This window comes from Rhagoletis pomonella, unplaced genomic scaffold, assembly GCF_013731165.1.
Source record: "Rhagoletis pomonella isolate Grant_MI unplaced genomic scaffold, Rhpom_1.0 Rhpom_scaffold_03040, whole genome shotgun sequence".
In the NCBI taxonomy this organism is placed as follows: domain Eukaryota; kingdom Metazoa; phylum Arthropoda; class Insecta; order Diptera; family Tephritidae; genus Rhagoletis; species Rhagoletis pomonella.
The window spans coordinates 1-24,692 of NW_023461593.1; the positions used below are offsets into that span (position 1 = coordinate 1).

At 38.0% G+C, this 24,692-nt stretch overlaps 7 protein-coding genes across 7 annotated transcripts; 3 read left to right on the forward strand and 4 right to left on the reverse strand.

Annotated features, from left to right (window-relative positions):
• Positions 1–7: 7 nt before the first annotated feature.
• Positions 8–6,920, forward strand: LOC118753909 (molybdenum cofactor sulfurase 3-like; the record flags this gene model as incomplete). The annotated part of the gene is given in 5 exon segments (XM_036488787.1): positions 8–44; positions 4,229–4,373; positions 4,444–4,995; positions 5,055–5,967; positions 5,969–6,920. Coding segments are annotated over 5 exon segments (2,358 nt in total), but the record flags the coding sequence as incomplete, so codon positions are not given.
• Positions 6,921–7,001: 81 nt separating this feature from the next.
• LOC118753912 lies at positions 7,002–7,846 on the reverse strand. Its single transcript, XM_036488790.1, has 3 exons — positions 7,746–7,846; positions 7,603–7,678; positions 7,002–7,542 (listed from the first exon to the last, which is right to left on the reverse strand). The coding sequence occupies exons 2-3, from the start codon at positions 7,635–7,637 to the stop codon at positions 7,284–7,286; spliced, it is 294 nt and encodes a 97-aa protein (XP_036344683.1). The 5' UTR covers positions 7,638–7,678; positions 7,746–7,846; the 3' UTR covers positions 7,002–7,283.
• On the reverse strand, positions 7,830–8,450 carry LOC118753913 (migration and invasion enhancer 1-like). Its single transcript, XM_036488791.1, has 2 exons — positions 8,205–8,450; positions 7,830–8,136 (listed from the first exon to the last, which is right to left on the reverse strand). The coding sequence occupies exons 1-2, from the start codon at positions 8,228–8,230 to the stop codon at positions 7,875–7,877; spliced, it is 288 nt and encodes a 95-aa protein (XP_036344684.1). The 5' UTR covers positions 8,231–8,450; the 3' UTR covers positions 7,830–7,874.
• Positions 8,451–8,622: 172 nt separating this feature from the next.
• LOC118753911 (TM2 domain-containing protein almondex-like) lies at positions 8,623–9,558 on the forward strand. The gene has a single exon (XM_036488789.1). It carries the CDS (start codon positions 8,705–8,707, stop codon positions 9,440–9,442), a length of 738 nt encoding a protein of 245 aa, XP_036344682.1. The 5' UTR covers positions 8,623–8,704; the 3' UTR covers positions 9,443–9,558.
• LOC118753910 (la-related protein 7-like) lies at positions 9,549–11,423 on the reverse strand. Its single transcript, XM_036488788.1, is given in 3 exon segments — positions 9,549–10,500; positions 10,502–10,995; positions 11,062–11,423. Coding segments are annotated over 3 exon segments (1,656 nt in total). The 5' UTR covers positions 11,303–11,423; the 3' UTR covers positions 9,549–9,579.
• A 2,599-nt stretch (positions 11,424–14,022) lies between these two features.
• Positions 14,023–19,495, forward strand: LOC118753914 (protein xmas-2-like). Its single transcript, XM_036488792.1, has 4 exons — positions 14,023–14,107; positions 14,170–14,741; positions 14,798–15,771; positions 15,833–19,495. The coding sequence occupies exons 1-4, from the start codon at positions 14,052–14,054 to the stop codon at positions 19,256–19,258; spliced, it is 5,028 nt and encodes a 1,675-aa protein (XP_036344685.1). The 5' UTR covers positions 14,023–14,051; the 3' UTR covers positions 19,259–19,495.
• A 1,848-nt stretch (positions 19,496–21,343) lies between these two features.
• LOC118753915 (coiled-coil-helix-coiled-coil-helix domain-containing protein 2-like) lies at positions 21,344–23,283 on the reverse strand (the record flags this gene model as incomplete). The annotated part of the gene is given in 3 exon segments (XM_036488793.1): positions 21,344–22,238; positions 22,423–22,600; positions 22,964–23,283. Coding segments are annotated over 3 exon segments (477 nt in total). The 3' UTR covers positions 21,344–21,986.
• Between the last annotated feature and the right edge of the window lie 1,409 nt (positions 23,284–24,692).

The window sequence follows — 24,692 nt, forward strand, 5'->3', positions numbered from 1 at the left end:
AGCTGAAAAAGAAGCAATTGAAAACGAGTTTCAACGTATAAAAGGCAAGTACATATCTACATTCATAAGTATTTGCATATTGCATACGTTCTTCAAAAGTGAATTAACTCGAAATTCCACGCTTGTCATAAAACGCCCAAAAAAACTTCCTGAGCTCATATTAAAGCGCCTGTCAGACGTGGCAAAGCAATATATTTCGAAAAAACAGTCAAATTGAGAAATTTCAGAAAGCAGTTGCGTGAACAGTCACATCTTGCATGTAAAGTGCATTGTGCATACTATCTATCTGTTGAGATCACCTGGTTTTATTTGCTACAGGGCTACACTCAATATATATATATATATAAAAAATGTAAACAAACTCTGACAAAAGTAGCAAAAAAGTTAAGTGTTATTGACCAAAAGGCTTTAAAATACTGAAATGTCATATAAATGCAGGAACTCATTTAATTTTTTGCAAATGCAAATTTTTTACTTTATTTTAATCAGCTTAAACATCCTAACATTTTGGCGGGATATTTATACATTTTGACAAGTACTTTCCAGGTAGCTTCCAGGCGGTTTCCAGGCAGAAGAAGAACATTTTGACTTTCGAAAGAGGTTTTTTTTATTTGCGAAAGGCGAATTGCAGATTGCTAGTGCAGCACGAGCAAGTTGAAATATATTTCCGAAATCGATTAGCGCGCTTTGAGTTGCAGTCACACCTTGCAACTTTCATTTCTGAAACTGATTTCCGAAAAGTGACGGAAAGGACTTTCTGGCTGTTCACACATGGAAATAAAATTTCTCTTTCTCAATCTGACAGCGAATCGCGTGGAAAAGTTGGAAATATTGCCACGTCTGACACGCTTTTTAATCGTACGGGGTAGAAAAGTTTTTGTAACAAATTACAACAAAGTATTAGGGCCGGTTGTTCAATGTCTGGTTATCACTACCACTACACTATCGACGATTTCGACATCATGCATGTAACATGTGATCAATAAAGCAGTAGTTGTGCTTAACCGGAGCTTCTACCTCCGATTTGTGCTAATCAGACATTGAACAACCGGCCCTTAGTGGTATTCACGAATTGAACAAGTTTAGACAAAATAACTTTGCTTTCCGTAAGTTGGAATTTAGAGTAAAATATAAGGAACTTTTAATTAAGGATTTAACATTTTTATTTAACTTTCTTTAACAATCAGCTAATCTGCTATTTTGCTATAGTGCCCAGACCACTTGCTCAATTTGGTGGATACCTATAGTATGTTTGAGATGGAATGACATGGCATAACACCTTGTTTGAGATGACATATATAGCAATGCATGAAATTTTTGAAAATATCTTTTTTACCGAATATCTTGAATTGAACAGATGTGTATGTATGTATATACATAGTTCATGTACATATACCTTAATATAGAAGGGCCCTAACTCATTTTCTGTTCAAATTCAGCACTCTACAAAAGTATGCCGATAACTCACTGAAATCCTATTGGATTTTAAAAATAACTACTACAACATAAAATTAGTTAAATTTTTCAATAAAAACGGTATTTAAAAGAATTTTGTTGCAAAATAATTAGATTTTCTATGGAGTTTTTCATCACTCCATAAAGAAACAAAAATGTTAGATAGGGCCTTTCGATAGTAAGGTGCCGATAAGTATGTATGTATGTATATGCACTTTTGAAGAACGTGTGATATTACATACTTTAGTAATTTGTGTTTAATATGTATGTACATATATATTACGAAGTTATATAAATTCACAGCATATTGTAACAATCTATATCATCTATAATTTTCAATATGGAAGTGTTATCAATTGCACTTGTCTAGAATAGCCCACATACATACATATCGCACCCTAATTCAAAAACAGTCATAACTCAAAATTTTTCAAAATTGATTACTTTCCAAAAATAGACGATATCACTAACGTCCGCCGAAATTTCTCCTTCATCACTATATTCCTTAACGTGATACTTTAATATTTCGCGCAACAGTGCGGTTGCGATTGCATCTCGAACAATCCCATACTATTAAGATTGTTTTCGTTTTGCTTAGGTCGCTTGCGCATTTCAGCAGCCTTTCTTGAACATTTTCTATTTTTTGAGTTGTGACTGTTTTTGATTTAGGATGCGATATGTGCAAATAATTTTATCATGATTTAATCATCTACATACGTGCATGAATTGATGATGTCGTGAGGCATTAAATAAAATATCTAATATTTATTACACTAGTATACAAATATTCCCTTAAAAAGTGGTATCTCGTTACAAACTGGGTTTTGGACTAGTTTTGGGCCGCTGATCACGAAAATGAGTTGCATTTATTTTTTCAAAGAACCGTTTTCGTGGTAAAATAATTAAAAATGTTAGGACGGAGAACAAAGTTTATCAACTAAAAGTAATGAACCAAAATGAACAAATGGAAGGTTCATTGTGTTTCGAATTTAAACGCCTATAACTCAAAAAGCTCTATTGCTATTGACAAAAACAAAACACAAAAAAACATAAAAGAAAGATTAGTTCTATTCGTTTTTCTGGAGTTTTGTGGAAATAACTCCAAAAATACTCTAGGTATTTTGGCTATAGATACATATCGTCACCTGAAATGCAAAATAACGTAACAACATCGTCACTGAAATGCAAAAAGTCTTAACTTATAAAAAATTAAAAATTAACTTTTTGATTGCTATGATGGATTTCATCGAATTACAACTGCCCACATCGTTTTATGAAAAAAAAATTACGACTTTTTCCATTTCAGTGGCTATGTTGTTATGTTATTTTGCATTTCAGGTGAGGATATGTACATATGTACCTACCTCGAAAACATTTCTTTGGAAAAATAAGTTTTTTAGCAAAGTACTTTTTTCGTGTAAACTAGTGTTTTTTTATTTCTTTTTAATTATGGTGAAATAACTTGTATCACCTGCTGAGGCAGAATAGTTATAGACAAAATACACGTATTTTGATTCTTATCTATGAGCGATCAAAAATACAATTTGTTTATTTTTTACATGCATGTACATATGTACATATATGTACATTTGTATACATATATATGTACATATATATATATATATATATATATATATATAGTTTGTGAATTTAAATTATCAGGACTAACATATATATATACAGATGCGTGCAACTAATTAGCAACGAAATTCAAAACGATATTGCTTGCAAATTATGTTTATTTATTTATTTTTAATAATTTTCATTTAAAATATAATTCAATCTATAACAGAAACCGCAATAACAAATGTTGCAAAGCTTGCACAAATTGCAAAAAAATTAATCAAACTTAAAAAAAATCGTCATCAAAATTTCAAAATTTTTAATTAGAATATATAGAAAATGTTGGGGTAAGCAGTTTTGTAGCCCATTCAATTTTAGTATAATAAAGTGGAAGTTTCAAGTCGCTAAAAATTACCGTTGATTTTTTAGAATTTTTTTTGTCGAGGGTGTTGCGGATTTTTTTCCATGTAAAAAAAAAAAATTTTGATCATGTGTTATATGGAAGAAAATGCGCAACACCCTCCACAAAAAAAAAATCTAAAAAATCAACGGTAATTTTTAGCGACTTGAAACTTGCACTTTATTATACTAAAATTGAATGGGCTACAAAACTGCATACCCGAAAATTATCTAAATAGTTAATTAAAAATTTTGAAATTTTGATGACAATTTTTTGAAGTTTGATTAATTTGTTTGCAATTTGCAAGCTTTGCAACTTTTGTTATTGTGGTTTCTGATATAGATTGAATTATATTTTAAATGAAAATTATTAAAAATAAATAAATAAACATAATTTGCAAGCAATATCGTTTTGAATTTCGTTGCTAATTAGTTGCACGCATCTGTATATATATGTACATATATATATAAATACATATATATGCAGCCACGAGTAATAACTTGTCTACAACTTATACCGATTCAGGAAATTAACACAACAATATTATTGTATTAAGCTATTGTTCTTGTGATACTACCATGTTAGTCCCGAGAAATTAAATGCACAAACTTGCCTTTAATGGCAAATTAATAAATACGTGTTTATTTCTTATTGGTCGTTTTTTACAAACGTTATCATAATTTCAACGAAGTGTTTTTGAACTTTTGTTGATAATTTAATACTGCCCCTTGAAATTATTTATCTCTGTTATTAATTTTCTAATAAGTGCCCAAGTCTTCTATGAAATAAAAATATAAAACTTTTTTTCAGAAAATGTCTACCTTGATCACGCTGGAACTACGCTTTATCCTGAAAGCTTAATAGATGCCTCTAGCAAGGTGCTCAAAGATAATTTATTCTGTAATCCACACACTTGCAAAGTAACCGGTGACCTCATAGATCAGGCTCGTTACAGGTAAATACAACTTTCTAAATTACGTATATACATACATATGTACAAAATTAGGATAAAAAATTAATTTCAGGATACTGCAACATTTTAATACAGACGCATCCGAATATGCTGTGGTATTCACAGCCAATGCTACCGCTGCTCTGCGAATAGTTGGTGAATGTTTTCATTTCGGTGAAGATGCAAATAACGTTGGTGCTTTTTACTACTGTCAAGAAAATCACACATCCGTGTTGGGATTGCGTGAAATAGTGGGCACAAATCGCCATAATGTTTTAACCAAACACGAGATTTTGAAGAGTCTAACTGCCGTTAACGGAAATGGTTCTAATTTCGACAATAAGACAAATGGAAGTAATAAACTCAAGCATAATTCACTTGTTGCTTTTTCGGCGCAATGCAACTTCAGCGGCTACAAGATGCCACTTGAAATCATTGAAGCAATTCAAACACAGGGTTTGTCTCTTCATGGCACACCTGTTAGAGGACTGGAAAAAGGAAACGAAGCTGATGAAAGTAATTATTACATTTGCCTGGATACAGCTTCTTTTGTAGCAACCAATTTCCTAGATTTGCGAAGATACAAACCCGATTTTTGTTGTATTTCCTTTTACAAAATGTTTGGGTAAGTAAAACAGATAGAAATCGTTAGTATATAATAAGGATATGATTATGCCTCGACAGCTTTCCCACGGGAGTTGGTGCACTACTGGTGAGCAAACGTGGTCAATCAGTGCTGCAAAAGCGTTACTATGGCGGCGGGACCATAGATATTGCGATGACACGCCAGGATTTTCACCAAAAACGATCTAATTTTTCTACACGCTTTGAAGATGGCACCTTGCCTTTCCTCACAATTTCTTCGGTGCTGGAAGGCTTTCGAGCATTGGAACGTATAGTGCCTGCCACGCCGAAACGCCTGACAATGGAACGTATTAGCATGCATGTTTACCGTTTGGCTAAATATTGCCACGACTCACTCGCCGTATTACATCATGCCAATGGTGCGTCTCTAATAAAATTTTACAATCATGTCGGTTATGATGATATAGCGCTTCAAGGCGGCGTGGTTACCTTCAATGTGCTGCACGACGATGGTACTTATGTTGGTTTTGCCGAAGTTGCTTGCATTGCTGCAGTGCATAATGTACAAATACGTACCGGTTGCTTCTGTAATCCCGGTGCGTGCCAATGGTTCTTACGTTTGTCGAATTCAGACATACGAAAACAGTTCGAAGCGGGCCATGTTTGCAGTGATTATACAGATCTGGTAGATGGTATGCCAACGGGTGCGGTGCGTATGTCTTTTGGATACATGACTCGCCCGAAGGATGTGGACAAAGCAGTGGCAATGATACGTGATTGCTATCTAACTACAGCTTCTGAGCGTTTACGTGTCATAGAAAGAAGAGAACTACCGGAAGCGCTACGTAAAGTATCACAGCGCTTAAGGCCGCAGTTGAAACGCATATGCATCTATCCGATCAAATCTTGTGGCGCTTTTGAAGTGAGCAGCGCATGGCAGCTCACTCGGAATGGTTTTAAATATGATCGCACTTGGATGATTGTCGATGTCAATGGAATGGCTATTACACAAAAAACATTTTACAAGATTATGCTTGATAAGACCAATTGTGCATTTAAGGGAAGGAGTTTTGGAGCTACGGTTTCCAAACATGAAGTCTGTGCAGGTGCCATTAGAAATGCACGAAACAAATTTTTCAAAACGTATTGAATCATCTTTCTGTCAAAGCAAGGTTTGCAATGATTTAGTAGAGGGATTAGATTGTGGGGAAGCAATAGGGCAGTGGTTATCAGACTGCTTGGAAACGGAAGGTTTGCGTTTAGTGCGGCAAAATTCCGAGCGCCGCACTCAAGATGGTGCTGCCAAGGAAATCAGCTTTGCAAATCAGGCGCAATTCTTACTCATCAACCGCGCATCGGTTCGGTGGTTAGCCAATAAAGTAGAATCGGAAAAGGAATCTATCGATCAGACAGTGGACCGCTTTAGAGGAAACTTAATATTCGAGACTGCAAGCCCGTTTGAGGAAAATTCTTTTGAGGAAATTAGTATAGGTGATGTAAATTTTAAAGTAGATGGATTTTGTACGCGTTGTCAAATGATTTGCATTGACCAACATAGTGGTTGCAAAACCAACGAGCCATTGCGAACTATTGCACGAGAATTTGGTGGAAAAATACGCTTCGGAATTTATTTATCACTCAAAGGACTGGAAGAAGAAAATGCTTTTGTCTCTTGCAAAGAAGAGGTGAAAGTACGAAAGATAGAACATGGTGCAGAGCAATAAAATATAGATAATTGGAAGCAAGGCTTGGCGCATAGGAAATATAATTGATAACGATAATACATTTTACAAATATGTATGATCAAAGTGTACTTAAATTATAAGCTTCGCACAAAAACATGCCAGTTTATGAAATCTAAGTTACTCTATTATTAAATTACCTTTATGAAAATATTAAGCTATTTTCAGTATCGCTACAAGATGTAAAACAATTACATACATGTCTGTAATAAAGAATAAAAAAAATCACGCTTTAACTTTAATTATGTAAATACATACATATACATACATACGTACCTTCATATCTGTGTCGTTCAATTAAAGTAACCTAAGTGACTTTAGAATGTTTGACTTTGAATTAAAAAATATGTAATCAGCTTCTATTAAAAGGGCATCTTGAACTGCCCCTATGAATAGTTAAACATTAAAATATTGTTTGGGAACCCAATGAAATTTTGCTTTAAAGGCAATAGGGCCTAGCCCGACTTAAGGCTAATTTAACTGAACGGCACAGATATTGTCACAGCAAAGTATTACATAAAAGTAATAAAATATATTTACAAAAATATACACTAAATTATACAAATCCGTACATACAATAGAAGTTTTACATCAATGAACAAGAATTCTCTGACCTCACGTATTTCGGTGGCAAACCTTCACGGACATTTATCACGCTCTGCAATATTTCTTCCTGTGATGGGAAAGCCTGGGTTTTCAATTTCGAATGTACCAACATACCGTTTACGATAACTTCAAAGGAACCACGACGCCCAACATGACAAATTAGGTCCGTATCTGGTTGTTCTTTCATTATGTATTTTTGCAGTGTCCTACACTGCCGGGCATGTGCCGCACATAATCCACTATATTCAAACAAAAATATACATACATATGTATTATAGGTGCCACCAATATGCACTTACCAATGCTCCACATCGACTTGTATTGGTTTGCCCATAAGAATTTATATTTTCGTAGGATATCCAATACAATTGATTTCTATTCACGAAAATAAAAAAATATACATTTTTGAACTTATTAATTTTGATTTAAGTTTCATATATACCTGCTTTGACAAGCTTTTATTATTATTTTTTGTGTACTTGATTTTGTGCACCGCACAAATAACAATTATATGCATACTAAAGAAAGTTTTAATTCTCTTAAATAGAAAAGTGTTTCCATTTTCCTGTGATCACATCAGCATACAATTATCAATTGGCTGCTCCTTAACCTTTTCTACCGGTAGACCTTTTTCTGCTTTGCGCACATTTTCAAGCACGCTTTCGTGATCGGGAAATGCTAAAGACTGTAATTTGGAGTGCACCAAATTGTCATCAATTTTTACTTCAAAGGATCCCTGTCGGCCTTTGAAGCAAACCACTTCCGTTTCTGGTTGTTGTTGCAGAAGAAAGTTTTCTAACATTTTACATTGCCACTCAAAATTGCATTTTGGACTGAAAAATTGAGTTATGAGTTGTGACGATATTTATTTATGTTTAATGGCTTGTAAATCTCAACTTACCAGTATTCCACGTTTACCTTGACCATTTCAGTAAGGGCCTTTTTGTCTATTAGCAACAAGAACTTTTTACTCCAAAGGACCGTTGTTTACATAAAATAAATAAAAAGTCTCTCAGCTGTTGTTGATGGTGTTATGTTTTTGTACACAGGCTTTCAAACTTTTCGTATTTCATATTTCCCAGCAGTCGCACGAAGAGGATTTTAATAGATATCTGTCGTATTTATTTGCTTTCTTTGATTATGTACACGTGTATGTATGTTAGTATATATTTTTTAATAGATTTTAATGTATATTTTTCATACATTACTACAGTTATGAGTTTTTTCATTAATTAAAATTAAATCTTTTAATTTTTCTTACCTCCAAAAATCGTCTCTGGTTTTGTTTCATTGAAAGATTTGTCTGCAGCATAAACAGCTGTTTATATAAAGTTGTTTATTAATTTGGGCGTGCGCAAAAAATGTAGTTTACATTCCGCTTTTAAAACAAAAAATTATAGAATGCTGCATCGGCGTTGTATTGTAATAAATATGCGTTCCGCTATAGCGCTCATCATGATTTTCATTTTGAGCGGTATACGTCAAAGTCTGACTGCTGGTGGAAATCTTATGGAAGCTGAATCTAAACTGGAAGGCCAATCGAAAAACATCACAAACAACAATGACGCTATACCACTTACAATCAAAAGCATCAATGACACCAATGTATCCTGTCCAGGCACACCAGATAGCGAGTGTTCGTCGTTGCCCTTTCCTTGTATACGCTGCAATTATAACTACTCTTGTCACTATGGACGCGATATAAATGTTACTTGTACGGCATTGGACCATGTTCAATGTCAAGGTAATCGATCTTTTGTGCAGCAGATAAATTGTCGATATTGCTATCAAACGGAAATGTGGCAGCAGTCATGTATGCTTCGTGGAAACTGCAATTCCGTGAATGCACATTATTATCGCACCAATTGCACGGTACATTCGGATGTATTCTGCCTTGGTAATCGCTCATTTACACGTAATCTTAAATGTAACTGGACACAAGGTTATCGGTGGAGTACGGCGCTTATAATAAGTATTACATTAGGTGGATTTGGGGCCGATCGTTTCTATCTAGGGCACTGGCAGGAAGGAATTGGAAAGCTTTTCAGTTTCGGAGGCTTAGGAGTGTGGACCATTATTGATGTTTTGCTCATATCGTTACATTATCTAGGGCCAGCAGATGGTTCACTATACATATAGTAGTAGTAATCATTCAAATTTGAAAATCAGACTAATAATTAGTACATTTTAGTATAATGTAAGAAGGTATGTTTAATTCATTAAATAAAGCTAATTCTATTATCTTTCCAAAATAAAAATTAAAGGTATTGACTATTTTATTCATCATCTTCACCAAAACGAATGTGTTTCGTTATTAGTTTCTTAACTTTCTCTCTACCTCTCTTCTGTGGTACCTTTACTTGTTTATTTAACTTCATTTCACGATCTGCTTCAATTTTCTTCCAATACTCTAGCTCTGCTTCGCCACTGAGTACCTTGCACTTGTATTCTGCGCAACTCACTTGACCCACAAATTCGGTTGCCGCTTCTGCCGCATCTAACCGCAAATGTGCAAGCAAGGCGCCCTCCTTGACGTCAACGTACTTTACGGCTTCGTATTGTCGCATATCGGCCTTAAATTCTTTAATATTGACGCAAGGATTCAAAAAAGCTACCTCTACTATAAGTCCCTCTGCATAGCTGAAGAGAGGAGCGCGTTCCAAGGCAGGATTGTGCTTCATCTCTTTTGGTTGCGGCTTTGCTTCTTCTTCGCCGGCGCCGTAGAAATTCATATTCATTTTACGCAGATTGCGTTCATTTGCCTGCGGTTTCTTGGCTGGAGGTGGTGCTGTAGCGTCTAATGCTTCCAACCCGCCTGCTTCGCTAGCCTGTTGTTGTTGCTTTTCCTTCCATGCTTTGCGCTTTAACTCTGCAACTTTTTCACGTTGCAAGTTTAGATATTTGTTACGCAATCGCTTCCAGGCGCGTTTAGGCAGAATTTTCAATTCATAAAAGGATGCGTCAGTATTCAAATCAGTATCTTTCCTGCGTTTTTCTAAACTTTTGGCCTTTTTCTTCTTTTTACGGCGTTTCTTTTTATTGCTACCCTCTTCCCCGTCTTCTTGCTGCTGATCTTCGGTATCATCATTTGTATTTTCTGCTGTTTCGGTTGCGGTGGAGTTTTCATCGTTTTCGGTTTTAGACTTTTTTGTTGCAGGCCCTTCGGAGTCTAAAATATCATCGGCGCCCCTTTTGGGGTTTTTTTGCTTTTTTCTGCTCTATATCTAATTCATCTTTTGCTATAGGGGTTTCTTCATTTTGTTCTTTTATGAATGACTTAACACTCTGTAATTCTGCAGGATCAGTTTCTTCCATTCTCAATACACCATTAAAATCTTGAAATGCTTTAATAGCCTTCTCGACGCTACTCTCATGTTCAAACTCCACAAATCCGAATTCCTTGATTTTACGCGATTTAGCATACTTCGGTAGCGACACATAGACTACTGAGCCAAAACGTTCAAAAGCCTGACGTACCCAATCATGATCAGCTGCTGCAGGCAGAGCTTCAACATATAGCGTCTTTTCGTCGACATTCCGTTCAATGGGCAATGCAGTCTTTCGCTTGACTTTCAATTGTGCCTCATCCAACTCGAGCAGTTCTGAGTTAGATAGTGACTTGCAGATTTCGCCCACTGAACTAGTAAGCGCTTTCAATTTATTGAAGTTTAGAAATACCTCCAGAGGTACATCTGCAATTTGAATGCGCACCAAGTGCTTAGTTATTAATTAGTTAGAATACATGTTAGAGCACTTACAAGGATCTTTGTCGATAAGCTGCTTCAAAAATCGGTCCTTAGACAGATTAGCATCGCCAAAGTAGAATTCCATCTGTTTCCGAATAGCATTGAAATGGTGCCGCTTACGCTTCCTATAGTTTTTTGAGCCGCCTGAAATGTCACCAACAGCTTCAGCGGCAGCCGGTTTCTTATTTTTCTTTTGTTCATGTTTTTCTGTATGCCTTTCTGGCGGGGCTTCTACTGTGGACTCGGATTCCATTGTTATTACAAAAACTATTTTATTTCACCTTAAATAAAATGTACACCGCAAATGCAAACGTTTTTGTTTTATTACAACGCTTTTTTAAGTCCAAAGCGAATTTATACAAGGTGGTGTTCAAGGCGAATTTAGATTTTCGTATAAAATCGTGAAATTCGTCTTGGTGGTGTTACTGGCGAATTTAGATTTTCGGCGCGGTACTTCTTAATGTCAAAAGCAAGGCGCATGGGTGATTTTTTAAGAGCTTGATAACTTTTTTTTTAAAAAAAAACGCATAAAATTTGCAAAATCTAGATTGGTCCATGACATTTACTTTTTGAAGATAATTTCATTTAAATGTTGACCGCGGCTGCGTCTTAGGTGGTCCATTCGGAAAGTCCAATTTTGGGCAACTTTTTCGAGCATTTCGGCCGGAATAGCCCGAATTTCTTCGGAAATGTTGTCTTCCAAAGCTGGAATAGTTGCTGGCTTATTTCTGTAGACTTTAGACTTGACGTAGCCCCACAAAAAATAGTCTAAAGGCGTCAAATCGCATGATCTTGGTGGCCAACTTACCGGTCCATTTCTTGAGATGAATTGTTCTCCGAAGTTTTCCCTCAAAATGGCCATAGAATCGCGAGCTGTGTGGCATGTAGCGCCATCTTGTTGAAACCACATGTCAACCAAGTTCAGTTCTTCCATTTTTGGCAACAAAAAGTTTGTTAGCATCGAACGATAGCGATCGCCATTCACCGTAACGTTGCGTCCAACAGCATCTTTGAAAAAATACGGTCCAATGATTCCACCAGCGTACAAACCACACCAAACAGTGCATTTTTCGGGATGCATGGGCAGTTCTTGAACGGCTTCTGGTTGCTCTTCACTCCAAATGCGGCAATTTTGCTTATTTACGAAGCCATTCAACCAGAAATGAGCCTCATCGCTGAACAAAATTTGTCGATAAAAAAGCGGATTTTCTGCCAACTTTTCTAGGGCCCATTCACTGAAAATTCGACGTTGTGGCAGATCGTTCGGCTTCAGTTCTTGCACGAGCTGTATTTTATACGGTTTTACACCAAGATCTTTGCGTAAAATCTTCCATGTGGTCGAATAACACATCGACATTTCACGGTCTTCAGCAACACTCTCAGAAACAGACGCAATATTCTCTTCTGTACGCACTGTACGCATTCGTGTGGTTGGTTTAATGTCCAATAAAGTAAACTGAGTGCGAAACTTGGTCACAATCGCATTAATTGTTTGCTCACTTGGTCGATTATGTAGACCATAAATCGGACGTAAAGCGCGAAACACATTTCGAACCGAACACTGATTTTGGTAATAAAATTCAATGATTTGCAAGCGTTGCTCGTTAGTAAGTCTATTCATGATGAAATTTCAAAGCATACTGAGCATCTTTCTCTTTGACACCATGTCTGAAATCCCACGTGATCTGTCAAATACTAATGCATGAAAATCCTAACCTCAAAAAAATCACCCGTTACAAGGTGGTGTTCAAGGCGAATTTATACAAGGTGGTGTTGTAAAATCAGCTGATTTCATCGCCTTACATGTATTTTCTTTTTGCTTTTACTGATTTGACAGCACACCCATCAAAAGCAAAAACAAAATACATGTAAACTTCGGAGCGAATTGAGATTTGACATAACACCCTCCATACAAAATACATGTGGCTGTCGTTGTTGTAATCTAAATTCGCCAGTAACACCACCTTCTATAAATTCGCCTTGGTGGTGTTGATGGCGAATTTAGATTAGATGTCATCATTTTGACCAAGGCGAATTTGGTGGTGTTGATGGCGAATTTAGATTTTCGCCGAGGTACGTCTTAATGTCAAAATGATGTGTTTGTTGTAAAATGAATTCGCCTTATTTACAACAAACACATCATTTTGACATTCAGTAGTACCGTGGCGAAAATTTAATTCGCCATCAACACCACCTTGTATAAATTCGCCTTGATTTTGACATTCAGTAGTACCGCGGCGAAAATTTAATTCGCCATCAACACCACCTTGTATAAATTCGCCTTGGTCAAAAGGATGTTTCAAGGCGAATTTATTGTTTGTTGTAATATGAATTCGTCTTGTTTACAACAAACACATCATTTTGACCAAGGCGAATTTATACAAGGTGGTGTTGAAGGCGAATTTAGATTCTCGCCGCGGTACTTATTACTTAGCGTCAGTGTTGCCGTTCGCGACTAAAGGCTTAATTTGACCCTTTTTAGGCGCCAATACCCTTTGACCCGACTTTTAGAAATTTTGGATTTTTTGACCCTTTCCCAAAATTATCTGCGACTTTTGCCCCTTTTCAGAGATTTAAAAAGAAATGCAACTCTTGTAGCATCTCGATTTCTATGTTTTTTTTAAAGCTTGTCCCGCTATTTTCATATTAAATTTAACAACGGAACGTTCTAGCAGCGAAGACTTTATAATACATGTAAATTTGAATTTGACTTGGGTTCTCAAATGTTTGTTTTTTTTACTAGTAAAGAAAAGCAAATATAATATGGTGACCCTTTTCTTCGTCAATTATCAATTGGGACTTTCTGAAAAGTCTTAACGGCAACACTGCCTACGCCTTATTAAAACAGCTGTCGATGACGTTCCATTTGGCGCCCGAGTGCAGTTTCAACATTTTTGAGAAATTGGAAATTTTAACGCTATAGGAAATTTTGGCTTTTATTTAAATAAAATTATTACTTATTTGAATTCGTTCAATAAAATAACTAAAATTATCATTGCGTGATGTTAGGCGACGCAGAAGCCGGCTGGGATGATGGCATCAATTACAAGGCTATATCGTGAGTACATGTATTTCAAAACTATTAATTGTAAAGGCGAAAGTTAAACATTTTATTATAAGATGCGAAAAAATACCAGACCTTTTCTTGGACAAATTGGTAGCCAAGAACCACTTCAGCAAATTCGGCAAAATAACACGTTTCATATTGCGTCCAAGTCGTCAAAGTTGTACAGTGGAGTATGAAACAGAAGCACAGGCAGAACGCGCTCTGGATCAGGCAGGTTATTATAATGGGATTGAGTTTCAGATAGAATATGCTACACGCGAAGTTGCACATGTGCAAAATACCGAAGAATGGGTAAATCCTGAAGTGCAAGCTGAATTGGATGCGATGGGCCTTCGTCAGACTCTACCCATTTATAGAGTGCCGACTACGGCCATGTTCTCGGCTTCAAAAGCTGCGTCGTTGCGAACACAAAAGTTTCCGCTACCAGCAACAAAGCCTGGAAAATCGGATACGCCGACGGAGGTTGCCAAAATAGATACATCCTTGCGACAGGAGTATGAGGCTATTATGCGAAGACCAGCGTACACTGACGAGGAGAAATATCGCGTTTTGGATGCCCGAGATAAATTGATGCGTTTGATCAGACCGCGACAGACAGATATTATGAAGGTAGAAAGAACAAAAGGTAAAGTCAAAATTAATTTGTTTAATAGTAGATAGTAGTACCGTTTTGTCCTTTAGGCATTTGTCCAGATATGTGCCCTGAAAAAGAGCGTTTAATGCGCGAGTTTCAACGACAAGTATCAACATTTGAGATGTGTAGCGAAGAGGAGGATAGCAGATCCTCTATTTCACATAAACGTGCTATAAAAGAATATTCACGCAGTAGCGCTGACCAAGAAGTACCACTGGCACATGAACTACGACCGGAAAACGTGCTGCAAATGACGATGTTGTACCTGATGCACCGCATAATGGATCTCTGCGATGATCCGCAAACATCTATTGCCGATTGGTTCCACTTTGTATGGGATCGTACACGTTCTATACGCAAAGATATCACACAACAGGAACTTTGCTCATTGGGCACCGTACAACTTGTGGAGCAATGTGCAAGGTTTCACATTCATTGCGCCGCTCGTTTAGTGGCTGAGGATCCTTCTGTATTTGATAAAAAAATCAACGCCGAAAATTTGACAAAATGCCTTCAATCGCTAAAGTATATGTATCATGACTTGCGCATCAAAGGTGTGCATTGTCCATGTGAAGCAGAATTTCGTAGCTATATTGTTTTGTTGAATTTGGGTGATTCAAATTTCCTTTGGGAATTGAAACAGTTGCCAACACACATACAACATTCAAAGGAAATTAAGCAGGCTATAGCTTTTTATAATGCAATACAAAATAATAACTACGTACGCTTCTTTAGCATGATTCGTGGATCCGAAACGTCTTATTTGAGTGCTTGTATTCTACTTGGCTATTTTAACAAGTTACGTTGGCGAGCCATGGAGGCCATTAATAAATCGCACAACTGGAGAAAGAATGCTGTGTTAATACCATTGGCATATCTGACAAAAATCCTTGGTTTTGAAGATGAAGACTCTGCAGAGCAATATTTTACTTATCATGGATTAAAATGTAATGGCGATTCACTGTTGTTGGATCGTTTAAAGCGGCCAGACATTGACTATTCCATGGAACGTGCTTTAAATGTGAGTTGGAATTCCGCAATTAATGTAATATTTTTCTAATTAGCAAAACTTTCTTCTCCAGCTGGTCGAGTCGAAGCGTACTGTTAGTGTAGGTGAATGTGTTTGCGGTCATACTCTGGAATCGGCAAATATTTTCGAAAATAGCGTGCCTCACAACAGCTTCGATGAGAATGGCATACTTAAAACAATCGCCTGGAAAGCAGATGACCAATTGCGAGGTGAGGCGGCAGAACAGTGGAAAAGGCAACGTGAACTGGAAATGCAGCAGCGCCTGCAACAGGATGAGGCCGCAAAAACGCAGAAACGTTCTAATTCACCCGCACTCAGCCTCCCACAAATCGGGCCACCGCCCACCATTCCTACGGATTCGAGTATTTTTAAGGTGCCATTGGCTTCGCCGCCAATTCTACCTAAGCAGCACCAACAGTTCAAAACGCCACAACTTGTACAAAAATCGGTCGATTCCTCCATTTTCGGCGGTAACCAGTTTGCAGAACCAATGGCAAAATTGCAATCATCATCGTTAGCCAATTTTAAATTTGATGCTCCACAAAATACTTCCAGCGCAAGCAATATTGCTGGTAGCGTATTCGATGCTCCTGCAAAAGATAATGGCAACTCTGTATTTAAAATTCCTTTTGCCGCCGCTAAACCTGCCACCACTATTGCTAGTGGATTGGGTAATTCTATCTTTGGTGGTGATGCATTTAAACAACCGCAACTACCATCTGCTGCTGGTGTTTTCTTATTCGAAGATGCTAAGAATCGTGTTAAGAGCGATAACATTTTCGGCAATGTCGCCAAATCGACAGCAATCATTTTTCAGCAAACAAAGACCCCAAATCCAGAACCCATGCCTAAAGATAGCGTGTTTCAACATTTCAACACGCAGCCGGTGCTGCCAAACTTTGTTGAACCCCATTTAGAGGTCAAGGAAGAGTCGAAAACTATTTTTGGCGCTGCCGCTTTTCCGCAGCTATCTTCAAAACTGCCGCAAGCAGAGACGGCTAAGCGCATAGCTGAAGCTGAACTGAGCCAGCAAAAAGAATTTGAAAGACAACGCGAACTAGAAAAAGAACAGGAGGCGGCAAAGATACGTCGCGAAGAAGCGGAAAGGAAACATCAGGAAGCATTAAAACTTCTGCAACAACATGCGGAACGTGTTAGTGCTGATGAGCTGGAAAGCGTGCTTGCCACACAGGTGGCTGTTATTGCTCAAAGCGAACTAAGCAAATACCAAAAGTTTCAACGCGACTGCGAAGGTATTGCTGAGGCATTGCTTGACCATTCTATAGCTATGCAACTCGAAGAGTTGGCCAATGAAGAATATGCCATGATGTGCCACGATCAGCTTATCCTCAATCGCTACTTTGAACGCTGGTTACGCTATACACGCAAGAAAAAGAAGCAACGCGCTCTAATGGAGTCCACGCCCGTTTGGGTGACCATGGACACACGCGCTGAACAAACTGCCAAAATAAGGCATCCCAACCAATCAGAAACTTTGCAGATGATCAAGCGTTATCGACATGGCGAACCGTGTAATTTCCAACTGCTACTTTGGAAACATCCAGACACGCCGTCACCTCCGTTTCAGTGCATCGACATTTTCGCGGTGGTGCGCGCACATATTGCACGTAAATCGATAGTAAAATGTGGCCACATGCAAAGCATCAAGTACTTTAAGTTAGTGCTGACGCTGCCCAATGATCACGATGAGTTGCCCGGCTTCGAAAGTCTGTGCAACAAGTGGCTGCGCAAGCATGTGAAGCGTATCAATAACGGCAACACTTCGGAAGTGGATGATACGTACAATAGGAGTCCATACATATGCGCCATGGAGCGTGATGTGGCATTGTGTGTGCGTAAGGTGAGCGGAATTCCGCCACTAACCGAGAGGGGCAATACAGTGTGTAACGAATGCGACAACGCTGATGCAATTATCTGCCTAATGGGTTGTGACAGCATACAAAACACGCGTAAGCGCATGCATCACCTAATCAAATTGAGCCGACTGAACAAAGCTGTGCCAGTAGCTTTCATAGTCTACGACGGCCAATATACAGATGAGCTGGAGCTGAGCGATATACTGGAAATGGAGACCTTAGTGGACGAGGGCAAAATATCGGGTTACAAATTTTTTGGTTGCCAGCAAAGCAAGAATGCATTTTCATTCGTACAACATATGGGACGTGCATTGCGATACGTGGTACGAGAAAGTAGCTTCTGCAACCAATCAACCGAAGCATTAGAGATGCAAAAGCTACAAAGTTTCCTAGAAGCATGTTTGGGTGAAGAATTGTGGCAGCGCTGGCAACAATCCTCCGAACAAAATCCATGCTTTGCTAAGATTTGCGCCATACCGCAACACTTGGCGGAGCTGTACAATGAAGCGGTGAAGCGTGTCATGCAAATCACTGCAGAAGACTTTGCCGATGCGGCAGAGCTTGCGGAGGAGCTGCGCGAATTTGTGCCCAAATTAGAGGTCGATATACCGCTTGGCTTTGAATACTTCCCAAAGGATTGGAAATCTGCGCAGCGCCGACATCAGATTTCAATATTTTTGCAGCGTTTGTTGTTAGCACCTATTGAAGAGGCGCCACAATTCCATGAGGTCGGCGACTGGGAATTGTGGTTGCTGAACTATTCTAGTCGTTGCATACCAAATGATGAAGAGATCGCCACTGCCGCTAGTTATCAATCAATCAGAGCACTAATTGTACAGCTGAATCGTAGCGATTTAGCCCATCTAGATGTGGTCGCACGCTTCCAAGTAATAAACTATTTGCCTGTCATGAAAGCCATAGCCTACGCACAGATAAATGCCGTGCTCAAGGACTACATCGAAAAAGTCAATACCAACGATTACAAATTACCCAACGAAATCATTTATCATCGCCAAGCGCTTGAGGATTACCAGCTAGTGCCGTGGTGGTTAAATAACGTGGCGGTTAAAGCGGTGAAAATAGATTACTCTGCTATTGAAGAACAAGACACGAGTTTGCAGGATAAGGAGCTAGAAGACGAAGAGGCAGCAATGAACTGCAAGATGTTGGACGAAATTATAAAACAAGCTGAAGAGGTTTCACGCAAAGCGGAGGAAAACTTTTACTCATTGAAGAAGCAAACAATTAGCGCGGATACAGCGGAGCTGGCACGTGACTTGGATGCTAGCATCTATCAATTTGAATTGTCAAAACAAATAGGATGCTATGATGCCTCCTTTGTGTCAAAGGCAAGTGAAATTAATACCGACTTAGAAGGGGCAGTTGGTGGCGCTATTGCAATGAATAATAGAAGCGGTGGCGGTGATGGCTTTTCTAAAATGCCTACAAGTAGAAAACGTAAGCATATCGGAGGTGCTCATGGGGAAGTTAATGAAATGGAAGCGGTTATGACACGCGCTTTTAATGTTATTGAGAAAGCGGAAGCGAAACAAGACCGCGCCGAACGTCTGTGCAAGATGGCTATGCTAGAGCTGGAATGATTGTTGTCAAGTGTATGATTCGATTCGACAATATTTATATGGTAACTTATTAAGGGCGGGGGGGATGAATGCTAAATTATACTAAATTATATTACATATGTATGAACGTAGTTATATCAAGAAAGAATTAGGCTTCAAAATAAATTTTAACTATAAGGACGTTTTAGAAAGTGCATTTATTTATTTTAAAAATAGTTAAAAATGCTAAAGAGAAAATTATAAGGGAGACCTCTAACTCTAGCTGTTATTAAGCAAACCGAGCGATAAGATGCGGAGGATTTTCAACAAAGCAAATCGCACAGGGTGCTGGGGTGAGTTCCAGTACAGTACAGTAAGAAGTTAGATTAGAAAGGACAAAAGAAGTAATTGCAGAAACGTGTGGGAAACACAGCACCTACAAGATTAGGAAAAGACTTAGCCAGTGGAACTATGCAAACGGCGCAGCAAACAGGTTCCGTTAAACAGAAGACGGAGTCCTGATAGCTTAGACAGGAGACTGGTAAAATAGTTATTTACCCGGCGGACAGTCGCTGGGCATTGGACCAGAGCTACGGAGACACTGATGGCGTGTAAGCATCTAGCAGGTATATCTTGATGGGTGTAGGAGCCCAAGACGGAAACAACCTGGCGTCCTAATAATTCCGAGGCACATGTTCAGGTGAACATTCTGAAGTGGAACACAGAAAATCTTAAGAGACTTTGAAGGCAGTTGTCTTACTAGCATTTTTCAAGCGTTAACGTTTAAATACTTTATCTTTTGAGGTTAAATCCTCTAGTTTTGGAGTGCATTGAGAAATTTGACGCCCTCGTCGAACTAGTCGTAAGGGAATAGATGGCAATGACGTAGCGGATGGCTTAGCCAGAAAGGCAGCGGCATCAACTCCCTCAGGGACAGAGCCATTCTTTGCAGTAGGTTGAAACACGATCAGTGTAGAGATCAGGAAGTAGATAATCAAATTCACAGTCATTCGACGAGCCAAAAGCTTAATGCTGCTAAAAACTGGACAGATATGGGCTTCTAATTAATAATAATAATAACCTTTTGGCGCTTACGATTTTGCTAAGTGTTGGGATTACTTTTCCTCCAATTTGTGGTGGGTGTCTTGAGTTGTTATTACAAATGGAGGGACCTACAGTTTTACGCCGCCTCCGAACAGCAAATAGATTTTATGAGAAGCTTTTTCATTGCAGAAATACACTCGCAGATTCGCCATTGCCTGCCGAATCCTTCTAGTTTTAGATGTTGCCCGGATTGGGGATCCAACCCAGGTTCTACGGAATGGTAGTATGCACATCTAACCACTCAGTCAAAAGAAATAAGGGATTTTCATAGGCATGTGGTTGTAACGGCACTGTTAAGCCCTGCCTAAATCGGCTAGTCTATCTATCGTTGCTGTCAAGCTCAACTAACGGTAGACGGGAGAGGGGTATTAGCTTAGTGGGTTTGATTGAGTAAGTGAAGAGATGGTTGCTGTCGTACGAGAAACCTTAACAACCCGGAAATATGTTGGGTATGTCGGATCGTGACCTTAAGTGGTAACGGATGTCGTTTATGTATACATATGTATGTATGTAAATATATTGATATTATGTACATATATGTAGATAAGCTACGGGCTAGATTCACAAATACCTTATTAAGCTTATGAAGCATCACAAAACAAACAATCTTAGTGCGACTGAAATAAATAAATTAATAAATATTTTGTGATTAAGAAAAACAGGCGTATCAACAAAGAGATGATAAAGCAGCGCGCAAAATACATTTTCACAAATTGACATCCGCTTTCTACCCTATTATGAAAAAATAGATGTATTCATACATAGTACATGTCTACTTAAGAAATTCAAATAATTACCACCTTAATTTCACAACTTGCTAATGTAAAATGTCGATGTCCCAAATTCGCCTTATCTTTTATCATCGACGAACGTAAGAACTGCATGAAACATCAACAACATTAAATATTATTGTACTGCTGAGCCTTAAGTACACTTGCCAAATGTGTATGCATACTATTTTCGGCTTGATTCGAATCGGAGATAAACATGTTTTTGCAATGTTGAATAATAATGAAAAGCTGCTTTTCTGTTGAAGAACTGCTAATTTTTATTTGAATTCAAGCCCATCAGCAAATGCTGCTTAATATTATTCGTGCTATAATGCTTAATATTTGGCACGAACTTGAATACAGTAAGACTCTAAACTAGCGTATTTTTTTACGGGCCTTCACCTATTTCATAATTTCACGCCATAAACTTAGTGACTAAAGATAGAACTAACATTCATTTTATAGAAATATAGGGTTGTTCTTGGTTCTTCTCCTATAATTTCAGTGTCAACAGCAAACAACACTAAATGCTTTGTTAATTATTTTGTTTTGATTACTCACCATGCGCCTGCAGCACGTGCTTGTTGTGAGTGCAATAATGGCATTTTTTTGGTTCTTTGCCAATTAACGCTTACTTCTTCATTCTCGTAACACAAATATGTTTTCTTTGCGTAGATTATTCTAGAACGTCTTACCTACAAAAACATTTGTTGTTGTTGCTGCATTTTCTAATTAACTGACACATTCACTAAAAGAAGGTATCTTCAAACTTGCAACATTTAACATATAAATTTGTTTTTCTTTACATTCATTAGCAATATGTATATATTTTGAATTACGTTGAAACATAAGGGAAACTTATATAATTGCTAGCAAGTTAATGCCATTCCAATAATTTACTGCAAGTGATGTTGAGTCTTGCACTGTCGTAGCGCCTCGTTGAAGCCCTCGCAGAGTGTCAGGTCGGATTGACCCTGAGCACATTGCAGGAACTGCTTGATTTCCCAGGTGCAAGGGCCTTGGGGCTCGTTGGGCTGAGCGCCGTTAGCAAGATATTGTTGAGCTGGTGCCGAGGCAGCAGGGGCGGCTACTTCTTTATCGCCAGAGCCACTGAACAATCCGGTTATGCCGGCCCCGATGGTGTGACCCTGAAATTAATCATTTTTTAGGTTAATGTTAATACATCGTAAAATTTTACATACAATTTTTGGGGAAAGGTATTATACCGGGAAGCACCATTAAATTAACTGATTGTTTATATAATTTAATTGAAAAAATGTTTTTATATCACCAGGTAAAACAAAGAATTGTTTTGCTATTCCAATTACTTACCACTGCTGATCCGACGGCTACGCCGCCAGCGGTAGCTGCCATCTGCTGAAACATCGATGGTTGCTGTGGTGCGCCAACAGCGCTGGGTGCAGCTTGTACAGGCGCTGGTGGAGCAGCGGGTGCAGTGCGTGCTGGCACATTTGGTGTTGGTGCCGGTGCATAGCGTGTAGGCACGCTCCTGGGTTATAAGGAATAGAAAAATCGTTACATCATTAGTTTGTTCTTTGTTATTGATTTTAATGATATGTATTTGTTTGTTTCATCACTATGCATTGCGTTTCGATACTAATCAAGCGCAATGTTCGAGAAAGTTGTGGAGCTGTTACGCAACAACGAAATGTGTTCGCCGTACATCAAAATTTCACCAATATCTTTTCTTTACGGTTTATCGTCAATAATTGCACTAATTAATTATAGAAGTACATTTTTTAAGTGGAAATGTTAATAAACTCCACGAATGACCTAGCACTTTGTACCCATGTGGTTGTAAACGTCACAGATCCACAATTTTCCCACTGCAAGAAATGGCCAATGGACTTACCTCCTGGTAGCTGGTGGTGGGCTAGCCGAACGTCCACGTCGTACCATTTTTAAAAATTTTCTTTTTTAAATAATCACAAAAGTTTTAAACAATGAATTATACTAATATTTGGTATTCGCTTGAAATTTCACTTATATTTGCTTTGGAGCTCTTCGCTTTTCACGACTTAATTCTTGCTTTTTCTCTTTTCAACTGACGTTTAATTCACAGCTATGTGTCTTTTATAAAAATTCTGATTTGCCAGAAATTTCCTTCTGCTGCTTCTGCTTCCAAAACAGATTCGCATTTGATCCCTAACGGCGCGTTTGCATTAGACAATGCTGTCAAGACAATAAAGAAATACGTCTTAGTTGTCAAAAACGCTGATAATTGTCTCCGCGGCATAAGCGTCCTGACAATAGTTATGACAATTCATTTTGAGCAAAATGTCGGATGTGAACGTTGTATTATAATACGCATTTCCCGCGAGCTATTTAAACTAAACACTAAAAAATAATAATTAATAGACAAAGTTACATACCCATCACCGTTTCTTGTGTTATTTTAGTTCTTTTGTTATGAATTTCTTTTCTTTCTGCACAAGACGTCAAAATTATTGTCTGCATACGTCAAATCACTGTCCGATTTACTTCATGGACTAGGTTCACACAGAGAAACTTTCGTTGCTCATTTTCGGCAATTTCTCTTTTGGTGTTGCCCTTCGCGTTCACACGAGATAAATTCTTTTGTACACAATTGTTTTTGTCAGCTGTGAACGACCAACTAGAATTACTCAGACGAACGAAAGCGTGTTGCCCGAGCACGAGCAACTCGGTGCCCTTCCTCGTCTCCCCCTCTCACACAAGTAACGAGTTGCCGCGACAAAGGTTTCTCCGTCTGACTAGACATGACAGTATTGTCCGGTGTAAACCCTAACATAGGGTTTTCAAAAATTTCTAAACTAAAATATAATTGTTATTTTCGTCAAATATTAAGTAAACAATGCTTAAAAAACTTTAGATGCACTGAAAGTTGCTAATACTTTCACACAAATCGCCGTTTTTTAACATTTTCGCTATTAATTGATTTTATAAAGCATATATTTTGCAATTTATCACAATAAAGCCACGTTACCTGTCGAAAAATTTAATATTGAGAAAATTTACTATTATACAGTTTATTTTATCCTCCCATTCCGCCTGTTGTTACGGCGCGTTTACATTGGACAATGCTGTCAAGATAATGAAGATATACGTATTAGTTGTCAAAATTGTTGCAATGGAAAAGTATGCATGTATTACTGAAAAAGTGTGCATGTATTGCTATTGTTATGACAGTATTGTCCGGTGTAAACCCTAAGTTAGTGTTGGCATAAATGCACAATACTACCAAATCTCGAATTAAAAAAATTCATACGGGGATCGATAGAGATCATTGAGGTGAGTGTAACGATGTAATTTTTTTTTTTGGGAAACAACAACTACAACAATTATTAAAGGTCAAAGTTCAAATTAAGCATTTTCTCAAATTAATATTTCTCGAAAACCTCTTCAAGGAATTGGACAATTTTGATATCATTTGATAGAGAATTTAATTCTCTTTAATTTGTATACATATTTATTTAGCGCTTGCGCAGAAAGGTGTTCTTTGCAAAAGGTGTTCAGCGCCTTTTCTTCACAACACAGAAAGAGAATTCTACTTTGTGAGGGTTATAATCCATAAGTGCGGCCGAAGGCCGCCTACGCAGAAA